This window comes from Pelecanus crispus, chromosome 3, assembly GCF_030463565.1.
Source record: "Pelecanus crispus isolate bPelCri1 chromosome 3, bPelCri1.pri, whole genome shotgun sequence".
Lineage (NCBI taxonomy): Eukaryota > Metazoa > Chordata > Aves > Pelecaniformes > Pelecanidae > Pelecanus > Pelecanus crispus.
The window spans coordinates 103,529,201-103,551,408 of NC_134645.1; the positions used below are offsets into that span (position 1 = coordinate 103,529,201).

The following is a 22,208-nucleotide window of genomic DNA, read 5'->3' on the forward strand; positions in this document are numbered from 1 at the left end:
AAAACCTCAAAACATTAGGGAACAAGAAGTACTCAAGTTCTTCAGTTCTTGCAACGTTCTGCTGCCTTCTATAACAGAAGACGTAAGAGCAGCCAGGGAAACAGATGGTAATATTGCTAAACTGGGTCTCTTGCCAGCATCTTCTGGCAGGTGCAGGAAGAGATTGGTCAAAGGCTAATGCAGTCTATTCATTAATGTCATGATTTCCTATACCTAACGCCATTGATCTCTGAGTGGTGAACATCACCCTTCCCCCAGGTGGCTTGTTGACCCAAGAGTCGGGGTTTTGTGGCTTCAATCTTAACTCTTTTCTTTGTAGTTCTCTGCTTAAACCACCTTTAAGCACCATTCTCTACAGCCTTTTGGATAACAAGCTGTGTGGTTTCCCATGGGTGTTGACACAGTCATATTGGAATTTGGTTTTGCTTAGCTAATGTCAGTTTGAAAAAGCCCCAGTTATCAAGAGGTTAAAAGCCTCTGTTGCCTTTTAAGGTTGCTGTTTAGATACAGAGTCTCTGCAAGCCATTTGAGATATAAAAATAGTTAAACTACTAGAAAGATTCATAGTCCCATGTATATCAAGTCTTCTACCAGTGGTACACGTAGAAGGTTACTAAAGTCTAAGTCATGGCACATCAAGACCTCTGTGTTTCAGAAGTCTGGTGTTAAAGTATAGCGCAATGCTTTGAAAACTTAGGAGTAAAAGCTGAGAAGTTGGTAATGAGTTAATCTTATCTGCTTTATAATATGTATTGCATCCTGCTTTCAGGTGGGTGCATGTACTTAAGTAAATTACACTTCATGTTGCTTGAAAGTAATGAATGCTAATGACAGATAATGGTGTCTTGTTTCCAATTAGCGCTTCCAAGAGAGCCTGAGGTTTCTAGAGCTCATGATCACCGTATTTTCCAGGAACAGTCTAAGAACTTTAAAATTATATAAACAAGTTTTATTTATGCTGAATGCATTTGCTGATTGTTTCCTTCCACAGTTGGGCATAATGCAAACAAACTACATCTCTCTGTAGTTCAATAATTAAAAAAAAGACCTTTCGTATGTAAAGCCATATTCTATCACTCATTTTTTTATAAACATCATTCATTGTTCATTTTGATAAAAAGCAGAGGGAAATGTTTACAAATAAATGCATGTAATAGATTATAGTGAATATTCAGAATGGTTTAAAATAGAGCAGACTAATGGATAAGCAGTCTGGCTCAAAATGTAAGTTTAAATCGGCTATTTCATACTAAGAAATAAATTTTCTTCACTTAGGTATTGTTCAAAACACTTTCTAATATTAATTGGCAAGGAATCTGAAATACTATTTTGGCTCAAATCTATGAAAAATGTGTATTATTCAGGGAAATAAAGTTAGAGAATTTAGATCACAATCATGTATTGTGCTATGAATTATGTGTTTTCAGAAATGTGTTAAGTATTGTGCTAACTGACATCAAATATACAGTATATAACAAATCACTTCCATTCTACAGTTGTAATACAGCTTGTTTCTTATTTTAATGGTGTGTATTAACTTTGTATTCTGTTTATAATGTATTTCAGTTGGCATGTTCACTGTGCAGGATTTTTATCTCACATCCTTATTGTCTGTATGATTGTGTGTTTTTTCTCTAATAAAAACGTACAACAACAATAATGCAGCAATGAATTCTTACCTGCTCTTGCAAGTCTTGCATTTTGCTGGATGTTACATTGATGGTAATAGCTCAAAGCCCTACTCAGTGACCACTGAAAGCAGGACTGCTGTTGATAACTTATTGGCCTTTGGATTGGGTTCCAAATGCACTCCTTTTAAAGCTGACCTTTGGATGCAGCCACTTTGTTTTGTAAAATGTATCAGGAAGAAATATTAGCATCTTATCTGCTGACAGAAAATGAGAGTTCTGGGTTGCCTTCTCCTCTAACTCCACTCACTAGTCAACACCCTCCTCTACCCAGAAAAGCAGGCAGTATGCCAAAATGCTGCTGCTTAAATTGTATTACACAAGATTTTTCATATGGCTGTCTGCCAGATCTGGGTGGTATGTCATCTGTCTGTTCTGAACATTTCAAGTCATCTCTTAGGTCTAAACCATAAGCTCTGTAGATATGACTAGATACATGATTTAACCCTGATGCTGCCAGTGCTCCAGTTCACCTTACATAATCCTGTAATTTTATTTAAATGGCTACTAGAATCATTGCAAAATAGTACAGAATGCTTAGGATGTTCAACATATAAAAGATATGTTCTTCCTGTTTGTTTCTTGCACCACTTCAATAGGAGGGTGGATATATTTAGATAATTAATTTTCAAGCAACTAGATAGCTCCCATTATCCTGGAAGGTAATGCTCTGCATAGATTATGTCCTATAGAGCTTGGTTGGCATTGGGAAAAATCTTTAGAATTATTAACTTCATTTTCATTCATGTCACTCGTATGTCCACTTTCTGCAACTGCTTTAGCAAATTAATTTCATCTGTCTATTGATGTCAGTGTACTATCCACTCACATGAATGACTTCTGGCTAAATTACTAAATTAATGCACAATTATAGTTGCATTTTCAGTTCAAAAATACCCCACAGATATTTGTAGCTGAAAACTGACTATGAGAGCTGTGCCTAGCCAGTCATCAAAACAGCTTGACTGTCAGTTATCGGATAAACACGATCAGTGCTCTCAAGTGAGATACAGCACATGAATTATTCTCAGAAATTATTCCAAGAATAGTTATGGATAGCTATTAAGTTTGAGAAGTTAAAAATCTCATTACAGGCAGTTTATGAACAAAGAAGTCAAAATTAGTTTAAGAAAACAATTGTTACAGATTACTTGTTTATCTGTATTGCATTTTTGAAATATTTTTACTTATACTCCACTGTCAACTAAGCTTCTCTTTCAAGTGTAAACTAATATTTTTAAAATGATAATCCAATATGGAAAATTGCCTGAGCAATAGTATTATAAATAATGCAATATTGAGCTGATTGCCTGTGTCTGTTCATTTTGCAAGGGTCTATCTCACATGGTGTCCAAGGAAAGAGAAGCAAAAGTGACAACAACAAAAAATTAACAACAGGGAAAGTATTACATTTTCTGTTTGGTTCACTGCAGATGGAAGAAATACAATATAGTAGAATTCATGGAGTTTGTAAGTTTTTCTGGGCAGAGACTGATTCTTGTTATGTCTGCCTGGTACCTGATAACAGCAGCAGTCTGATCTTGAATTTGGTACAAAGTATCAAAACCACAGTGCAAACTGTAAATAATAATAGCAGTCAAGCAGAAGCGTGAATAATTCCATTTCCATTTCATTATGTCTTAGAGGTCAAATTTTCTGGGTGTTGATTCCTGGTAATAGCTGGGGATTGCTGATTGTCAGGATGTAACTATGATCTGAAATCTTTTGATAACATGTTAATAGGACCATACATAATTTTTGTTAATTAACAGAAAGCAACAAGTGAAAAACTGGGTTTGAGACTCTAAGTCTGGTTTTCCACTCCTTGACCCTTGCTACTTTCAATATGCATTTATTGATTACTGTATAAAATTTTCCATGGGTGTCCAATTAGCTGCATAAGGAAGAAGGCTGTGGAGAATCAGGTTTCTCTCTACAGGCAGTGGAAACATACTCTCTTCTTCAGGAGCAAAGCTGAAAACCTGTCAGTGGTTTTGGTAAAGATATGTAGTTTACAGGTTCCACACAATATAATACAGTCAGCTTGGGGAAAACAAACTATGCTGAGTTTGATACTGCATAAACGTTTGGAATTACAGATAAGTGAGATTAATGCATCTTTTGGCAGTTTAACAATAGTGAATAATAAAGCGGATGGTCTTTTTTCAGACCTTATTTTTGCAAATAGAATTTCTGTCACATTGTTTGTCACCTCTCCTAGGTTTACATATTTAGGACCAAATTTGTCTTATGCTCAGTAGATAAGAAATGTGATGTGCTGTATAATAGCTGTTATTGTCACTGATACATTTTCCTTCATATTTTTAAAATTCTCACTATCCCTGAAACTAGCTGGACTATGTTATCATGTAAAAGTGTTAAAATACATTTTATTTTCTGTGCTCTGTTTTTGTTTTGAGTTGGTTACCTATGATAACAGTGACATGGCTATCTGAATCTGTTACAGTGTGCCTGAATATTATGACTACGGTCACGGAACAAGCGAAGAGGCTTATGACAGCTACGGTAAGGTCTATTCTATCTTCAGCAAAAGTGTAAAATCACAAGAAAAAATCTGTCACTGACAACTCAGAAATTACTTCCACATACTTTTCTTTCTTTCTTTCTCTGCTTTTACAAAGACCAAACAAAATGGATTTGCGTAACTTTAGGGTCAGGTTTGACTTATTGGAATAGGACCAGAAAATTGGACAGATCAATTTTGATCAAAATTACAAAGCCAATTAATCACAGTCACAGATCAGTTTAACAGCAACACTGAAGTTTCAGATTAGTGCCTGAATATATTTCACAGTGTTAAGTTTCAGTCTGCTTGATGTGCCAACAATGCTATGCATCTGCTACTGTCATATGCAAGCCTTCAATCAGCAAGTTTTGTGAGATTTTGAAATACGGACTTAATCAAAGTGGAAGGATAGAGTGCTGTACCACCATGGGAACCCCCACTGCGCCAAGATCAACTACTATGTCGTGGCACACGAGGCAGTACGAGTAGAGGGAGCGCTGTACTCTTTGCACCTCCCCACCGAGTCAGTGTCCGAGCTGGAATAGTTCCACTTCACAGGAACCGAGGGCATGAGAGGAAAAGAAAGTGTTGCTCCGATGTGTACAGCCCATTTCCTAGGTCTGTTGTATGACATTAGTGATGTGTTTCAGTAACTGGTTAGAATCTAGTCTGTCTTTTCCTATCAGTATTTTTTTCAGTACATTGTGCCATCAGATGGTACAGTGACTCCACTCTGACATTTTCACTGAAATAACAGAGCAAAGCTGACTATTGTTAGCTCAACGACTGACCCTAGTATATTCAGCAGAGATGGCATGCTTGATTTACTACTACTAATAAAGTATGGTAAGTTTACATGGTGACTTCCAAAGCATTGTGAAAATGAGAGCTGCTGGAAATAACGCTGCAAGTAAAACTTACAGTAAGGGGTTATATAAGGATTGCTGCTTGAAAGAAATAATTTTATTCACACAAAGTAATAATGTAATAAAAGTAGTAATATAATGCAAAGTTGCAGTTTCCTTTGTATTTGCACAGAATTCACGAGACATTAATGAGACATTGTCAAAATGATTGCATTGCATAATCAGAAATAACTTAATGTTTTGTATAGTCGGTACTCACAATACATTTGGACAATACAATGTGCAGTCAAGCACATTTTCAGTGCTAAACAAGTAATAATAATAACAACTTATCTATATGAATGTGTGTGATTCAGTTACCTTTTGTTTTGTTTCCTTTTTGTACGTACCTTTTTAATACCCGCAGTGAAAGACCTTTCCTCCCCTCTACAGATCCCCTCTCTATCTGTCCTCCCAAATGCATTGCTAAGGTTTTGGGCAATGCAGAAAAACATAGTCTGAGCTCAGCAGTAAGAATTACCCACTGTTTAACTTTTAACTAGACTCCACCACGCTGAATCTCCATGTGTTTGGGCAAGACATTTAAAGTAATGTCACTCTTCTTCCAATCCCTCATTTGTAAAACTAGAATATTACTTGTTTTCCCAGCAGGGGTTTTGAATGGACTAGTTAGCTAAAGCTTACAAAGTGTTCAAAGAGTGGGATCATGACTAAATTTATGCTCTGCATGAAGCTACTGCATTTTTTTTGTTCCATTCTGCAGCTAAAACAAACTCAAAATGCCCAGGTTTGCTTTACTAGACTCGTCCTAAACTACATGGTTGATAACTGTGGACTTGCTTTTTTGCTTAAACTATTTTCTGAGCACATTTGAATATAAAGGTCTGGAATAGTTTTACCAGTAACCTGGAACAAACTTAAAAATGGAATAATATTCCAAATTGTGATTTTTCTACTTTCTGAAATCAGACACATTTATATGTTTGTGTTTGTGCTCCTGTTGGTTCACTTAACTTTAGCAGATAAGTAAATTTGCTAATTCTGTGCTCTGGAAATCTGTGCATGAATTTCCTTCATCCCAAAGTCACCACCGTTTACCTGAGGATGTAATCTGAGTATTCGGATCTATAGAATATATGCTTAACTTCCTCGCTTTCTGAGTTTTTGGTACATATACTGCTGTTCTCTCTGTATCTGACATTTCAGTGCCTCCCACCCCACCAATAAGCAGTCTGGTGCCACCCCTTCTCATCCTCATGTAACTTTTGAGGACAAAAGTTTGTCCTCAAACTTTTTTTGTCCTGATTCTCTGTTCCCAAAGAACTGTTCCCAGTTCTCTACTTCTTTTTCAGGATGCTTTGCAGTTTATTGTGAGTCTTATGAATCCATCCCACTGTAAAAAAAAAAAAAAATCAGCTGTCCCTTCATTTTTCACCATCCTGCAGAAATCAAGACAGTCTCTTTCACCCCAGTTCAGTTTCACATCTTGTTTTACCTTCCACAACAAGGCTATATTCCTCCTTGACAATTCTTTCTGGCATACTTCTGTAATTCAGAATTCCCCCAAACTCTGAATAAGACCACACACAAATGGTAAAAGAACATAGAACTGGTGTCTTGTTGTTGTTGTCTCTTAGACATTTTGTGTAACGACTTGTCTTTTCACCTTTATCCCTTCCAATAACAGTATCTGAATTATTAAAAATGGACTAGCTTGGCATTTCATTATTTTCTCCTGTGTATCCTCTTGCTTCCAACTTGTCTTTAGGGAGGACAGTTCTCAATCCCAAGAAGGTTTTGTTTTATTCTTTTTCATGAAGTACATTCAACCAAATAACAATGCTACTTCATACCTAATTTTTGTTAAAGTATAATATAGAGCTCTCTGTAGTTTGTTAAGTATTATACAGCATCATAGTACTCCTATATGAGCTGCCTGCTATGACTTTTCTTTCTATCTGGGCTCCCGAGAAGTAGCAGGTGGTTTTTATCTCATCTGTTCTTCTATGCGCCTTTTAAAAGAGCTTGTGGAGAAGTCTGATTGGGGGCACTGATTCCTCAGAAGTTCTTACGAATTATGCATTTATGGATTGTTCATGGTGGGGTTGCAAAAATCACAGGGGTATTTCAGAGCAGAGCCCACCTCAACATGGAAGTGTTAAACAAGAAAGGGCCTAAGTCACTTATCTGAGGCTGGGCAAGATGAATTCTTACACGCTATTCACCACTGTAAAATCCACAACTTGATTTAACTGCCTTGACTCTCTTACACGCTATTCACCACTGTAAAATCCACAACTTGATTTAACTGCCTTGACTCCTTGTTCAATTTCTGATGTGAAGGTTCCTGAGAATTTGATCCCATCCAAATCCAACCAAGGAACCTCCCAAGATAATAGCAAAGTCAGCTGAGAGGGATATATGTAAAATCCCACTATTTCCCATGACAGGGATGTTCCATGAATGGAAATTCTTAGCACAGAACCCTCTCATGCAGCTAGACACTAACTCTCTTGTGATTTGATATGCTTGCCACCCAGTCTCTCAGAAGGATCAAAGTAGAGACACTTCAAAGCATTCCCTGCAGCAGCCTCTGGGCCCCTGGAAATACTCTACTAAGGAATTACAGATTCCTACAAATTTTTGATAGGATCAGAGTTATGCAGCTACTACTAGAGAATTTTGAAGATCACTGTTGTGGGCTGAGGAACGTAAATTTGGGACATATGCCTGAAAATCTTCTTGTGGATATAGGCTTTATAGGCTTCCTCATGTAAGTGATAAAGAACTACCTTTAGCAGGCACTTTAAAACTAAAAAGCCAGTCACTTAAAGTACTGTACAGTTTTCAAAAATGTAAAGCATCCTCACCTCTAATCACTACTCAGTATACATTTATGATACTTATGTCACTGGAGGTCTTGATATCTGCAGATATGAATTTAAATCTAGGAGTAAAAACTAAGGTGACAGTGTCATTTTAACTTGATGATGATGCTTATGTTTTAAAACAGAAGGAATGAAACTGGATTAATTTATGAACAAAAAGTTTATATCCATTGCTTTCATTATAATTTAATAATTTTGTGGTTTCTTTTCTGGCATTGTTGTCATCTGAGTAGGTATCTAGTGAAAACATGAATTTAATGATTTGTCTTATAAATCAACTAGGATAAAATGTACAACTAAAAATTTGGTAACTAAGAACCTTTCCTGCGCATATGTAATGTTATGACCGGGTCCAAAAAGCACCTTCACTGGACAGGACCAGTGTAAAGGAAAAGCCCTTTGTAAACTGTTCACGTTCCCATTTCTTTCTCCTTTTCCCTGTTTTTTTAGAGGAAACATCATTCTCGATACAAGTGTTGTGCTGTGTTAGGCCACTTTAGAAAGATAACAGAGATAGTATGACTTGCTAGCAAGGCATATCCAATACCTTATAAGCTATATTAATTATATCTGACCTGCCTCACAGTTGTTTCATCTGAATCCTTTTTCTCCCTTGCACTGATCGGAGCACTCAAGGTTTTATTTATCAGATACTGTTTCTGTCTGAGTTATTTCAAAGGCTGGGGACTCTAGCAGACGAGCTCTGGCAGCTTCTAATGCAGAAGGTTGAAGAGGCTGCTGCCTCTGCTTCCAGAAGTTGAAACTGCTATAGTGAGGATGGAGGAAAGTAAGAGTGTGCCTGTTGTCAGATGCTATAGTTCACAGCCTGCTGCATATACTGCCTTGTGTATTACCTGAAAATGATGGTGATTTATGTTTTTATGCCGGGTCATGAACTGCAGTATCTGAGAGGCCAGTATGCGTGGAATTCTGTTGCAACTACCAAAAAAGCAGGAACCTTAGGTAGAGGGTGAAAGGAGGGGGTTAAAGTCTATAACCACCTAAACCACCACAATTAAATTAGAGTAACACCATCTGCCAAAGGCCTTAGGCACGAGTTAGGAAGGTTAATCTGTACCTTGTCTCCTACACAAACAGGGAAGACATAAATGAACTCCACTCACATTCCTACTGCTTTTCAGGAAAAGCTTGCAAGGCTGTTTACTGCATGTGCTGCCATTGCGGCAAGGAAGCGTTATTCAAATATGTTCTGTCTTCACCAAAAATTTTCAAATGTGCACATTTTCTCTAATTACCAGGTTTTGTAGTGCATATTCTACTCCAGTTTAGCATTAAGTGCTCACTTGTAAACAACTGGTATTTGGGTTTAGGATAATTCCATCTTTAATTAAAATTGGAGAGTGTAACTGTTTGGTATAATTCCCTTTAATGTAAGACATCATTTAAGTTGTAAAATGCTGCCACAATGATTTAACTATTTCACAAATAATTCCCTGCCAATCACTCGATATGAGAGCCTTGCAGTTGTGATGACAATGAGTTTACTAAGTAATGCTCTACACAGATAGCACTTTATAAACAAATTCTTTACAGGGCCTTACAGGGCTAACAACTACAAATGTACAGCAATGTTCGACTACTTTTTTATTATCTTGTTTATTTTTTAATGTTGTGTTTGTCTTGAAGAGTGTATTATCTAGTGGGGTTTTTTTTTAGAATAACAGTGATAGCTTCTGCTGAACAAGTAAAAGTAAAAATATAATGATGAAATGTGTATGAAGGGCTCAAACTTCAGGAATTCTGATAAATAGGTTGATTGAAGAGATATTACCTTAGGAGACAAATTCTCATACTTCATTATCAGACATAAGCATGCTCATTTCACAGAGAAACTCAAGTAGTGTGAAATAAACCCTGTATTGATTAATCTATGGCAGTGACAATGCCAGATGAAACCATGCTGCAACATATACAGAAAAATATTTGTAAATTTTGAAAAAGCACATCTTAGCAATTGCTCTGCAGGTGAAGATAAGTTTGTTCAGCTGTCAAGTCCAAGTTCCTTCCTCATTTTTAATAATAACTTTGGTATTGTAGGTCATTGGTCCTAATATTCGTTATGTTCAGGGTGCTAAGGTTCTTACCCTATTTTTTTCTAGCTTAGTCCCATTAAAGTCTTCAAATGTAGGAAATCAAGTGCTCAGATAAGGTAGTGACTGATATGCAGATGTAAGAGACATAGGGCTGATTGTCCTCATTACAGAGTTTGACTTCACATATCTTGTGATTACAGGCAAGATCTGTACCAACACTAATTAAGAAAGCCTTACTAATGTGCACTGGTTGTTCATTTATATCATCTGAGCGTATACATTTGGTAGCTGATAGAAAATATCACTGGCAACATACCAAAGAAAACTTTATTTGGTTTCTAGGTCTTGCTGTATCTTAGCATTGACTAGGCATCTCAGAGGCAAGAGGACACAGATTGTGCCAGTGTGGTGGAGTTGTTCTGCTGCGCCTCAGCAGAGCACCTGGCAGGCAGGTTAGTGCATGCTGGGTGCTTCTAGACTAGCATAGGACCGGGAGTGCTCTTTTGAAGCAGATTTCCCTGTTGTCTCCATTTATCGCCCTTCTTTTCACATCACTGAGTGGGCTCAAAGTACATGGCTTTTAGTTTGAAACTAAACCAGAAGATGCACTCCCAACTGTTCATGAGAATTCAGTTCAGAGGCTCAAACGAGGGCCAGTCTGAAACGGAAAGAATCTGTAGAAGCCATATAGTGTGAACATCAGGTCCTCAGCATCAGCTGTTTCACTCTGCAGATCATTCCTATTTGTATGCACTGTGTACTAATATTGATATAGCACCTGAGTCCTGATGCCTCCCCAGCTGTCCAGGCTAACAACCTTGCTACATGTGCTGTGGTTCTGTCCCAAAAGATGCCGGAGTGTGCCATGGGCCTGCATGACCACCTTTATTTTGGGGTGATAGAGGCATCTGGTCTCTCCCTGAGCATGAGGCAAGCGTACATCCAGCCCTGGGAATTCAGAAGTGCTCCTAAGTCTTCCTGCACAGCACTCTATTTTTCTTCCACCAGAAACAGGAGTCATTGAAGACTTCTACTGCATATGGACAAAAGACAAACCAAATAAATTGCCCTCCTTTAATCTTCTATTTCAGTCATTCCTATACTTACTAGGGTAACAGAGATCCAGTTCCTACTCTGTGGGACAGACTGAACTGCCAAAAGCATTTCCTTGATTTTCTGCGAAATTTTATCAATTCTTTGACTGGAGGAATCACCTTAGCTGTCTCCCAAATAGTATTCATTCCCTCAGAAGAGATTTATGATTTTCATAAGAGCATGATTTTGAAAGTCTGCAGGAAAAGGAGAACATTTTGAATTCAGCTATGACGGCTACTGTGGGGATGATACTAAAGTTATTGCTGTTTTGTCAAATCAGTGTTTTAATTAGGCTATAATTCTTTAGAAAGTTCCATATTTAAACTTGTCACATTCTTTTAACTGACTGTATATCCTAAAACTTTTGTACTTCAGTTATTATGCTACAACACTGAAAAAGTGAGTGCTTTTAATTTATAGCAACTTGTTGTGCTTCCTCTATTGCTCCTGAATTATAAATCATTTTCTATGACAGAATACGAGTAAGTAAATCAGGCAAAACTTTCCTATGTAGTGTTTTCAAATGGTAATTTCACTGCCTTTCACCATGGGAACCATACAGTTGGAGAATCTAAGACAAAAGTCCTGTAATACTGGTGTGCATGTAGTGTTGACCATCTATATAATTCCAGACACAGTACATCACTGCACATTTCATGTTGTATTACCATAAAGTAATAGAAAAATAATTTTTACTGAAAACAAGAGAAAAATAAAACTCCCTCCACAATGTCACATTCACGCTCACCTCACAGCAACACTGATAATAGTCTGTCTCCTCCCTGTGTTGCAGTTTCCCAAACTAGTTACCTGTGTACTCTGATGCTGCTCCTTTCCTGTCTGAGGCAGATGTTCACTGCAGAAGTGGCTGAAGCCTTGTAAGAAATTATTTTCTCCAATAGTCATTCCAGGTCCTCTTGCTGACATTACTTAGCCCGCAGGGAGACCTGGCAGAGTGGAGTGCATGAGCTCCTCATCTGCTCCAGTGCTAGGTCAGCTGGAGGATTTCTGCAATTCTCCACTACCAGTTTATTCCAGGGCAGTTCACAATGCTAAAGTAGATTTGGAGTACCCGTGCAGTCCAATTTGTTAGCGCTCCTGAAGAGAAGGTACTGTCAAGCATAGGGACAGTTGTTTTTTAAAACAGTTACAGCTAAGTTCAGGAAATAGACTATTAAACCACAAGGTTTTCCTAGCATTTCTAGTTTTTAAGCCATATATATTGCATATGCAGTAGGTTTAGTAAAATAAGTGGTATTTAGCACAGTATAAGTAAGCATAGTTGTTTTAAGCCTGTGTTTTGAAAACATTTTTTGTCTTCTGACAAGATTCCACATTTCAAATAAGAAAGGTACCACTTGTGATTTGAAAGATAGACACTTCAGCTGTTCTCACAAAATTATAAAATGCATAGAAGTCAAGTCAGAAAATCCTGTCTATGTTGCAGGCTTTGCAGATAAACGAAAAAACAACAGAAGAGAGAAAAATAAGCGGATGCTTTCCTTAAAAAAAAAAAAAAGACAAAACCTGTTCTTGAATTTTTGTCTAAAATACTGTATATTCTTGTCCAATTATGACACAAGAAAAGTGCAACTGTCTTTTCTGTGTGGATTCATGCAGTGAAATCCTGGCTTTGTCAATGTTAGTTGAACTTTAGTCATTAGCTTGCGTAGGGTAAAGTTTCCAACTTGTCATGGTTTAACCCCAGCCAGCAACCAAGCACCGCACAGACGCTCACTCACCCTCTCCACCCCGTGGGATGGGGGAGAGAATCGGAAGGGTAAAAGTAAGAAAACTCATGGGTTGAGATAAGAACAGTTTAATAATTGAAATAACAACAACAACAATAATAATAATGATAAATGGTGAAAAGGAAAACAAGAAGAAGAGGAACAAGAACCCAGGGGAAAACCAAACAACCCAAGTGATGCAACCTCTCACCACCCGCCAACTGACACCCAGCCAGTCCCCAAACAGCGATCGCTGCCCCCTGGCCAACCCCCCCAGTTTATATACTGAGCATGCCATCATATGGTATGGAATAGCCCTTTGGTCAGTTTGCATCAACTATTCTGGCTGTGCCCCCTCCCAGCTTCTGTGCACCTGGCAGAGCATGGGAAGCTGAAAAGTCCTTGACTAGCATAAGCAGTACTTAGCAACAACTAAACCATTAGTGTGTTATCAGCATTATTCTCCCCCTAAATCCAAAACACAGCACTATGCCAGCTACTAGGAAGAAAATTAACTCTATCCCAGCCAAAACCAGGACACAACTATTGCTTAGTACTTTGTCTCCACCCATCTTTTCATGGATGGAGAAGATTGGAGGCTTACTAGAAAGACAGCACAAATTGAATTATCCAAAGAAAATCATTCTAATTTTCAGTATTCTCATTTTAAAGTTAAATGTCTGGTTTCTATTGGGTCTTCTGCTCAGCACATCTATAGCATTTTTCTCTTGCTGCTCAGGCAATTAATTACATCTCAGAAAACCCCAGGGAGGTAGGTATTCCTGTCTCATTCTACCAGTGAGGAAGCCGTACCACAAAATATTAAACAATTATCCCAGGTCACTGAGCAAACAAGGAGTAGAGCTAGTAATCACAATTCCTGAATTCCACTTACGCTCAATCTCTAGTGCGGTGTGCTCTCTCCAAATGTATGCAGTATAATGACCTTGCAAAGAAGGTAGAGATTTTTTTCCTCATAGGGAATAAAACTATTTTATTCTGAATTAAAAGCAACTTCTGTGTTTCTAATAGCACTGAAAGCTAAATGGCAAATCAAATTAAACCATTATCTTAATGGCTGCTATTTACATCTTAACCATCTAAACAGAATAGCTCTTTTTATCTCTTCCTGGCCACTTGTCCCAAAAATAATTGACCAGAGATGAATAAGATTGGGCCCCAAAATTGTGGGCAATATTCAGATGTTAAATAAGTTACCAGGAAGAAGAAGTGATCAGGTCTTTATTATTACAGGGAATAAGCAATTAATATAAATGTAAAATTATTAGGAAATAACATATTCATATTCAAATTATATGCTGTTAATATGTAATTTTTTATTTTAAAGCATCTGTTCATATGATCTTAATGATTTTATCATTGATTTTAATTACTTGTATTGTTGCCCTCTTTGCATTTGTGAAAGTGGTTTATTCAATGCTGGAAAATTCCATGACAAAGTTGCAGAATGCTGACTGACGAGTAGAAAAAAAGTGCTCTGAATATGTGCATTTCTTGCATCTTGTACTAGAAAACATTTAAGAACGTGATGATAGCCACTGCTTGGTCTAGAATTTTTGGGTAGATGGACCACTATGAATTTTTCAGTGCTTTCAATACTACATAGGTAAAATACTAAGACAGGAACAATTTCATATCTATCTCTGTTATAAATGATACCATTTAGTGACCCCACATTCAAAGGAATTTCACAGGTTAAAAATACCATGATATTTTTTTCATTCTGCCTCTCCAGTAAGAAAAAAATCTAACTTAAAATTTTGTATGTAAAGAGTAGATCAGAGCTACTGAGTCTATTAGCAATTGATCAACCAATAATCTTTAAAGATCATCTCAGCTAATATATCAAATAATGTCTGTAACAGATACCAGAATTATTTATATAACTCAACAAACACAGCAATGAAGAGTCAATCTGAATTGTAAAAAGCAGTGCAAAAATACTAACATATAATTTCAATCAATCATAAACCAAGGGTGCTGATTGCCTGTGACAATAACAATTCATTTACGTATCCTAAAGGTGAGCTTCCAATGTCGATTCACAGGGAGAATACAGCAAATTGAAAGAAGTATCCAGGGCTGTGCCCATGACTTCACATTTCTTATCAAAGTATCCACCAAAAAATTTACTTATGCCACTTGTTACTGCACCCAAAGCAATCCTCATGCCCAAGTACACTCAGATTCCTCAGCTATAAACTCTCCTATGTTTCCATCACGCTGCCGTAACTTATACTTTTGGTTCCTGAAAATGAAGCATACACCATTTCTTCTTAGCTAAGAATGGCAACATCTGAGAGAAGTTGCAAGTTGGCAATGACACCAAATTCCTGGAAAAACTGGACCCTCAGCCCTCAGTTACTAAGCTGCCTGTGTGTATTCCTTTTCAGTCACAGTCTTTGACACCTGATCGCACTGGGGACAGTCAGGAGTGTAAAGGACAGGGGGTGAGAGGGGCTTGCTAGAGCATAAGGACTGGATGGCAGGCTGGATGTCACCAAGGGAGCAGGGACGTCAGACTCCACAGGGTTTCTTTGCGCAGGAGTCAGAAGGAGGAAAAGGAATCAGCATTAAAAAATTATGACCGCCCTGGACATCCCTTCATCTCTTGGGCACGCTGATTCACAGACTCGCTAGCAGTTCTCCCAGTTACCTCTCTCTCTCTAAGGCTACAGCTCTTACCTGCTCTTCACCTGAAATCCCTTCCAGTTTCCACTTCATTAACACGTCACTTTATTAAGATAAAATATGTCCAGGCTCTCTTTCCTTTCCATTTTGACACAGTCTCTCAGAGAAAGACTAGACTTCACTGTTCTCTCATGTTCTGAAACACAGTGAAACTCAACCTGGCAATCAAAAAGGCTGAAGAGTCTTTTGACCCTTCTGCTACCCAATGAGCTACCCAAATCTCTGTGTGACTACTGAGGTAGTCTATATGGCTTCAATCTTTTAAGGCTATTCCTGAAGACAGAGCTTTCCATTCTCAGGAACCCCCCTTGATGCTGAAAGAAAAAAGGTTACCTTGGAGTACTGGAACTGAGATATGAGTGAGCAACTTTGCACATCAAGGAACCTTTAATTACTAGCATTCAGATATATTGTTCTCCATTAAAAATCCCTGTAGGAAAAAACCACTAATAATCTGATTTCTTTTTTTGGTGTGGCTGCGTCTTGTAAATTATTGGCATCGTGTTGTTCAGAGACTCTTTATAGTGTTGCTCCATTTCATCTTGCTTTGTCCACAATAAATATATAATCCTTTACTGCTGTATGAGTGGTAGAGGCCAGTGTTTTCCCAGTTGAAGGCTGTAATCCCAAAATTTTTATCTATGTTTTGGCTATGGATTCACCTGTTAATGCAGTACGTTCTATCAGGCACTATCAGCAAGAGCTGTTAGCTGTCAACCATCCTCTCATATTTTGATGATGGTATTACCAAATAGATATAAATAAGTTGTGACCATCATCCTTCCCTGCTGAAGTTTGAAATCAAGCAAATAGGTCCACCATGTTACTAGAAAAAAGAGCAGAAGAGACTTGTACCACAAATTACATTTCTGTTCTTGTTCTGTATCAGAAGCTGGTACAGCCACAGCAGCAATTTACTTTAAGAACACTGTTAGTCAAGGAAAAACAGCCTCTTCCAATGGGCAATATAAAGTAATTTTTCACTATATGAGTACTGCCAGAAAGGCTGTACGTTTCACCTTTATATAAAGATGTTTCAGTCTTGAGTTGGGGAGGGGATTCAAAGGGAACAAGAAATTTGTTTGTCTATGTGTTGTACATTTAGTAAGTATTTTTGCTACTTTACTCATTTTCATTTATATAAAGCTTCTCCTTTTTTATCTAAATCTTACTTCTCCCCAAGGCCTCTCTGCAAATGCAGTGACACTTCAGCAAAGGGTAATTGAAGCTGCAGCACATTTACAGCAAAATGCCATTTTTAAAGGGTGTAATGAAACATACTGCAGAGGCAGGATTTTTAAATTCACTATATGGAAACTGATTCCCTGTAGGAATGAGAGACCTGAGGATTTAGGACTATATCATATTGGCTGCCACTTCTTCAACCCTCTAGGCAATAGCTTTCCACAGTAAACTTTGGTCTCACGTGACAATAAAACCCTTGATATTCAACAAGAGAAAATCCTGAGCAGCTCAAAGAAAAAGAAAATAAAAGGAATACACCAAAAAAATCACAACAGGAATGTTTCTTGTTCCATAGCAAGATCAGCTGCTACCAAATTTTCTCCAGAGGTGTCCACTCTTAATATATGCTAGCCTGAGTCTCATTTTAGCTCTGTGGCTGATATTCCCCCTCCCCAAGTTTTCCCCTCACACCCCAAAGCAACGAGATAATGAAACGTAGTTGTAGAGAAGAAACAGCTTTCAGAATTTTAACAGGCTTTTTATGTTTTATATTTTCATTTTTCTGTCTTCAGAGAGCATTATCTTTTTACAAAAGTGATCCTTGATATCTGTTTTAACCATTTAGTATTTTAGTCTAGAGTCAGCTATTTATTTTCTTACTGGCCACAAAAGTCAGCAGTGATTAGGAAAAACAAGATACCCGCAATAAAATCATGCCCATTAAAAACCAACAAGCTCATTAACTAAAATTCTTCAATTCAGTCAAACTTTTTTTCTGTTTCCTCTGCTCACTCCTGGAGCCTTTGGAATATAGGTCATTTTTTTCAATTGTAGATCTGTAGCATTATTAGATACTCCAATTAGTGACGTAAAAAAATGACAGGTATTCTGATTTTCTAACGGGGCTATTGTGTTTCTTTCCTACTAAATGAAAGTGCATATATGATGAATTTCATTTATTCAGGGAAAATTTTTAAAGTCGTAAAAGCCTTTAAATGTTATTAAAAAAAAAAATAGGCAGTGGCAACTTTTAATCTTCAAAGGTGAATGGCCAGAAGGAATAATTCTTTCTTAACATCAACAATGTTTTTATTCCTTTTTAAAATGAAGTTTGGACAATGAGGAGGTCAGTAGATATATAATACTTCATTTATACTAGAAGAATAGCCAGTATATTATTAATGGTTGACTATCTTAAACCAAAACTGGAAAGAAACCTGCATCACAAAACTTTAAACTCTCTTTTATGGCTCCGATGTGATTGAAGGGGGAAATTCAGCCCTTGGTTTTGGGAAGTGTAGTTGATTTTAGTGAAGGAGTATCTGAGATGAGGAAGTTAGTGAGCCAGTAACACCGGTAGCCAGAGGAGCGGACGAAAGTCATCAGAAGATAAAAGGAAAGAAATAAGCGTCCTCTCCAACCTGCATTTGGGCCCATTCACAATTCAAATGATGCCAACATGCGATGATATTGTGTGTGCCTACGCTGCTGGTGAGGCTATGGGCCTAGATCTGGCCTATGATCTAAAGGCTTGACTGACCATTCACACTCAAAATTCGCTTTAATAAATAATCCGACCCCAAGCAATCCCTATGTAGTATAAATCATGCTCTGCCCTGTGATAATTTGGGGGAAAAAACCTGATGCTTCATCACTGGTAGTATCTCCAGTTACCAGTGTCTCCCTTGGTGACTGCCAGAGTAAAGCATTTGCTGGAGTTCAAATTATTCCACAAGCTCTCAGGTTTTGGTTACTGCTTCTCAACTAAAACATAGTGTCTGACCCTGAGTACTGTTTCAAGTCAATGTAGTTTACTTTGCATTAAAAAATAGACTATTTGCACTAATGCAGTCACTGACTGTGTCTCAACTGAAAAGGTGTTTCATGAATCCACTTCTTAACTGTAACCAAAGACATGAGTGCTCTTGTAGTTTCAGTGCAAGGTGAAACATTAATTTACCTTCAGTGTTGATTTGAACTAACCCATTTTGCTTTGCCCTGAAATGGAGGGCACACAAAATGTTACCACCTTTCCATTCATGGTGTATCTTCTTCAACTACGAAGCTCCCCATCTATTCTGCAAGAGCTTCTCCGTACTAAATATCAGTATCTTTGTACTTTTCCACCCATGCAACATTTAAAGACAGTTCAACTTCCCTCCCATGGCCAGGAGGCCTCATTCTCCTTTATCCAGGAGGACTTCCTGACCTTCCAGAGAAAGAAATTGTGACTTCAATTTCCAATGTGTGTGGACAGTGTGTGGTCCTATCCGTGTTGAGTAAGATTTCAATTTTGCAAAGTTTCTGCTAACAGGATGGGATTTTGAACTTATTTCCTCACATACTTCCCATGTTAGGGCTAAAAGTGAGGTATGACTGACAGCAAAATATATTGTATTGTAAAGGTTTTAGAAATAGTAAACCAAAAATGTAACATCAGCACACCATTCCATACGTGTAGCTTATATGTCACCATATTGCTCAAAAACTCACAAGACCTGAGCAAGGAAAATATATTCTGAAATGTTAATTTCTTCAACAGGCACTTAAAAAAATTTGTATGGATCAAGGCAGAAAGTTTATGTACCTCTTAAAAAATGGATACAACTGGATTTTTAAATTTACGGGGCAAGGACCTCAGATGTTTCAAATCTTCAGCAATAGTTCAAGACTGAATAGTTCAGCATATTACTGTGTTACCTATTTATAAATGAAATAAAATAGCCCCACTTTAGACTTAGGAAAAAGGATCTATTTTAATATACTAAACAATTAGTTTTGATAGCAAGAGCAAGTATACTGTTTCATCATCAATGTGAATCTTCCTTTCCCTTTGCCCCTGGCTTCAAGTCACCTTCCAATCTTTTAAACTCCTGTCTTTTCAATCTCTGTTTTTTATGCACCTTAAAAAGTGTTCTTTTTTTCACTAGCATCAGGAGGCTTGGCCCTTACTTTTATATTTTACAATTAATATCCTATGCATACCTGTAATATAAACATGCTGGTCGCCAATAAAATAAAACAATATGGAAAATAGCTAACATTTGCCACACTGATTTCTAAATAGCTTCTATATTTCATTACAAAGACATAGACAGAATATCATATAACTTTGGAGGCGGGTGGTAGAGATTTTGAAACTTCCTCATGAACATGTGTATGTCAGATGTATTCTGTGACTATTGTAACAGGGGTGGGTAATGCTGCACTATGATGTGATATAAGACAGATGATATACTATGATTTCTGCATTTCCATTTTAATCATTGTGTGTGTGATCAGTTGAAGTCAGTGGAAGACAAAACGAGAAATCATTTGACGATCCACTAGCTGATTTAGGAGAGAGTTCAAGTTTGGGGTTCAACAGCTGGACCACAACTGTAGGTAGCTTCCTGTTTGCTCCTTTGGAAGGCTTAACTTCCAGAAATACCTTGTCTGTGGGGGAAAAAAAGAAAAATATTTGTAGAAGCTTTGTAAAAACTGAACTAGCCTTACAGTTTTTAACTTATTCTTCCTGAGCATATTTCATTGACACAAATTTGAAAAAGTACTCTAAAGATAATGCAAAGTAAAAACTATTTGGCAAAACTCTTTTGCTTAATGTAGTAGCTTCATTTCTACACACTATTTTTGTTCCATTATTTTCTTTCTTTTGGTCTCAGATGGAAGCAAAAAAATCAAATATGTTTCTATTATGATTCAACTCCTTATCTTATTAACATACCAACTGCATTAAATGTTATTCACATTGGTGCTTTAACTTCCCTGCTGAACGTGAAGGACTAAGGTTTTTTTCATCCTGAGGTAGACAGGTTGCCTGTGTAGAGAAGTAGAAGGTTAGTTTTTCCTTAAGTTTTTGTGGGAGGATAAAGAAATGGATCATAACACCATCCTCATTTTCCTAAAGCTCTCAGTCAGAATCCTCGAAAATTTTGACAGCCATTAGCAGTGGCATCACTTTGTTCTTTCAAGTTTAGGTATTTACAAAACATGTTTTTCTCTTCTGTTTTTAGCACAAGAAGAATGGGCCACAACCCGTTCCAGCCTAAAGGCACCACCTCCAAGGTCAGCCAGAGGGGGTTACAGGGAACACCCCTATGGTAGATATTGAAGGTCCTCCTCATCTGTGACCTCATCTCAAAGACAATTAATAGCCTGTGGTCTCCACATAAACAGCAACAAGACAAGTAATAGTCCATTTCTTTTCTATCCTAGGGATTACTGCTCATTATTATCCTATGTACTGCTTGTATTTCCTATAACGTTGGAGTGACATTGGCATTAGTATTATTTTATAACACGGACTTAAAAAAACAGAGACAAAAAACCTTTGGCAAGCATTGTCTATAAACCATTCAAAGATGATGTTCTGTTGGTTGTATTCATTGCTGTGTGTAACTTAAAAAGCATGACACTGTTACAGATCTTGAGTCTCTCTACATACTAGCTAAGGCTGAGTTTTTGTTTAGGGTTGCTGAAAGACTGTAATATGATTTTTTTTTCCTTTTTTTTTTTTTGAACCAGACAATAATCAAGCTGTAGATAAGATGTTTTAACCTGTCTTTTTTAATATATGTTAGTTTAGATTAAGATGTTCGATATTAAGTTTGTAAATTTAATTTTAAATGCTGTTTTAATGGGGTTGAAAACAAGCAGCTACTGTATGTATGTAGCTAACTGAATTTGTTCAGTGTTTTAACCTGTATTTGTTAAAAAAAATCACATAAAGTTCCATGTGTAAGCTTCTCTAAATAGGAAACCATAATTTTGTCAAATATGTTTGCCATAATTTGTCAATAAAGCTGAAACCTTTTGTAACAAACTAAATTTGGAATTACTTGTTTTCTAGCTTTAAATGCCTGCTTTATTTCTTTTTCAAGAGATGCCTAAAATGTTTTTTATATAAAAATTACAAAAATGAACCCAAGCCTGTTTTAAGATTTTTTGTGTAAGACTTTAAAAGTTGTATTAATAACTTCTGGTTGTTAAATAATTTAAAAGTTAACAAACTAAACTGTTACATGAATCATGGTTAGTATCCACTAATGTATAACATGTTAATGGAAAAAAATGCTTTAGAACAATAAATGGATTTTAAACTATCCTCTAAGCTTGATCTTGCTAAACACAAACTCTGATTGACTTGTTTGTATTAGCATGTCTCTCGTGAGAATGTAATGGAGTTTAAAGAGGTAAGATTACCACTTACCACTGTTAGACTGTCTAAATGCTAGTTCTTCAACCTTTGAGTTTCCCCGCACATTAAATATCCCATTCAACATGTAAGCATTGCATAGATTCACCTATTTGTTTTCACTCAGAAGAGTGCGTTGACTGCATTTTTCGTAGTATATAACAATTTGTCTTGATAAACAAATCATCAGTGTCACTGCCCAGTTGTTGGTACTCAACTTCAAAAACTTTATTTGTAATTTTCAGTGCTAAATATCACCGCCCTTGAAG

The 22,208-nt window shown here is 37.1% G+C and overlaps 1 protein-coding gene across 2 annotated transcripts in view; it reads left to right on the plus strand.

The window, feature by feature from the left end:
• The window catches only part of KHDRBS2 (KH RNA binding domain containing, signal transduction associated 2), a 466,021-nt gene extending 445,165 nt beyond the window's left edge, over nucleotides 1-20,856 (plus strand). For both annotated transcript variants that reach the window (XM_075707793.1, XM_075707794.1), the window contains 2 exons: nucleotides 4,156-4,214; nucleotides 20,759-20,856. In XM_075707793.1, the coding sequence (XP_075563908.1) occupies nucleotides 4,156-4,214; nucleotides 20,759-20,856 (157 nt within the window). The remainder of the gene's footprint in view (nucleotides 1-4,155; nucleotides 4,215-20,758) is intronic.
• Nucleotides 20,857-22,208: the final 1,352 nt, after the last annotated feature.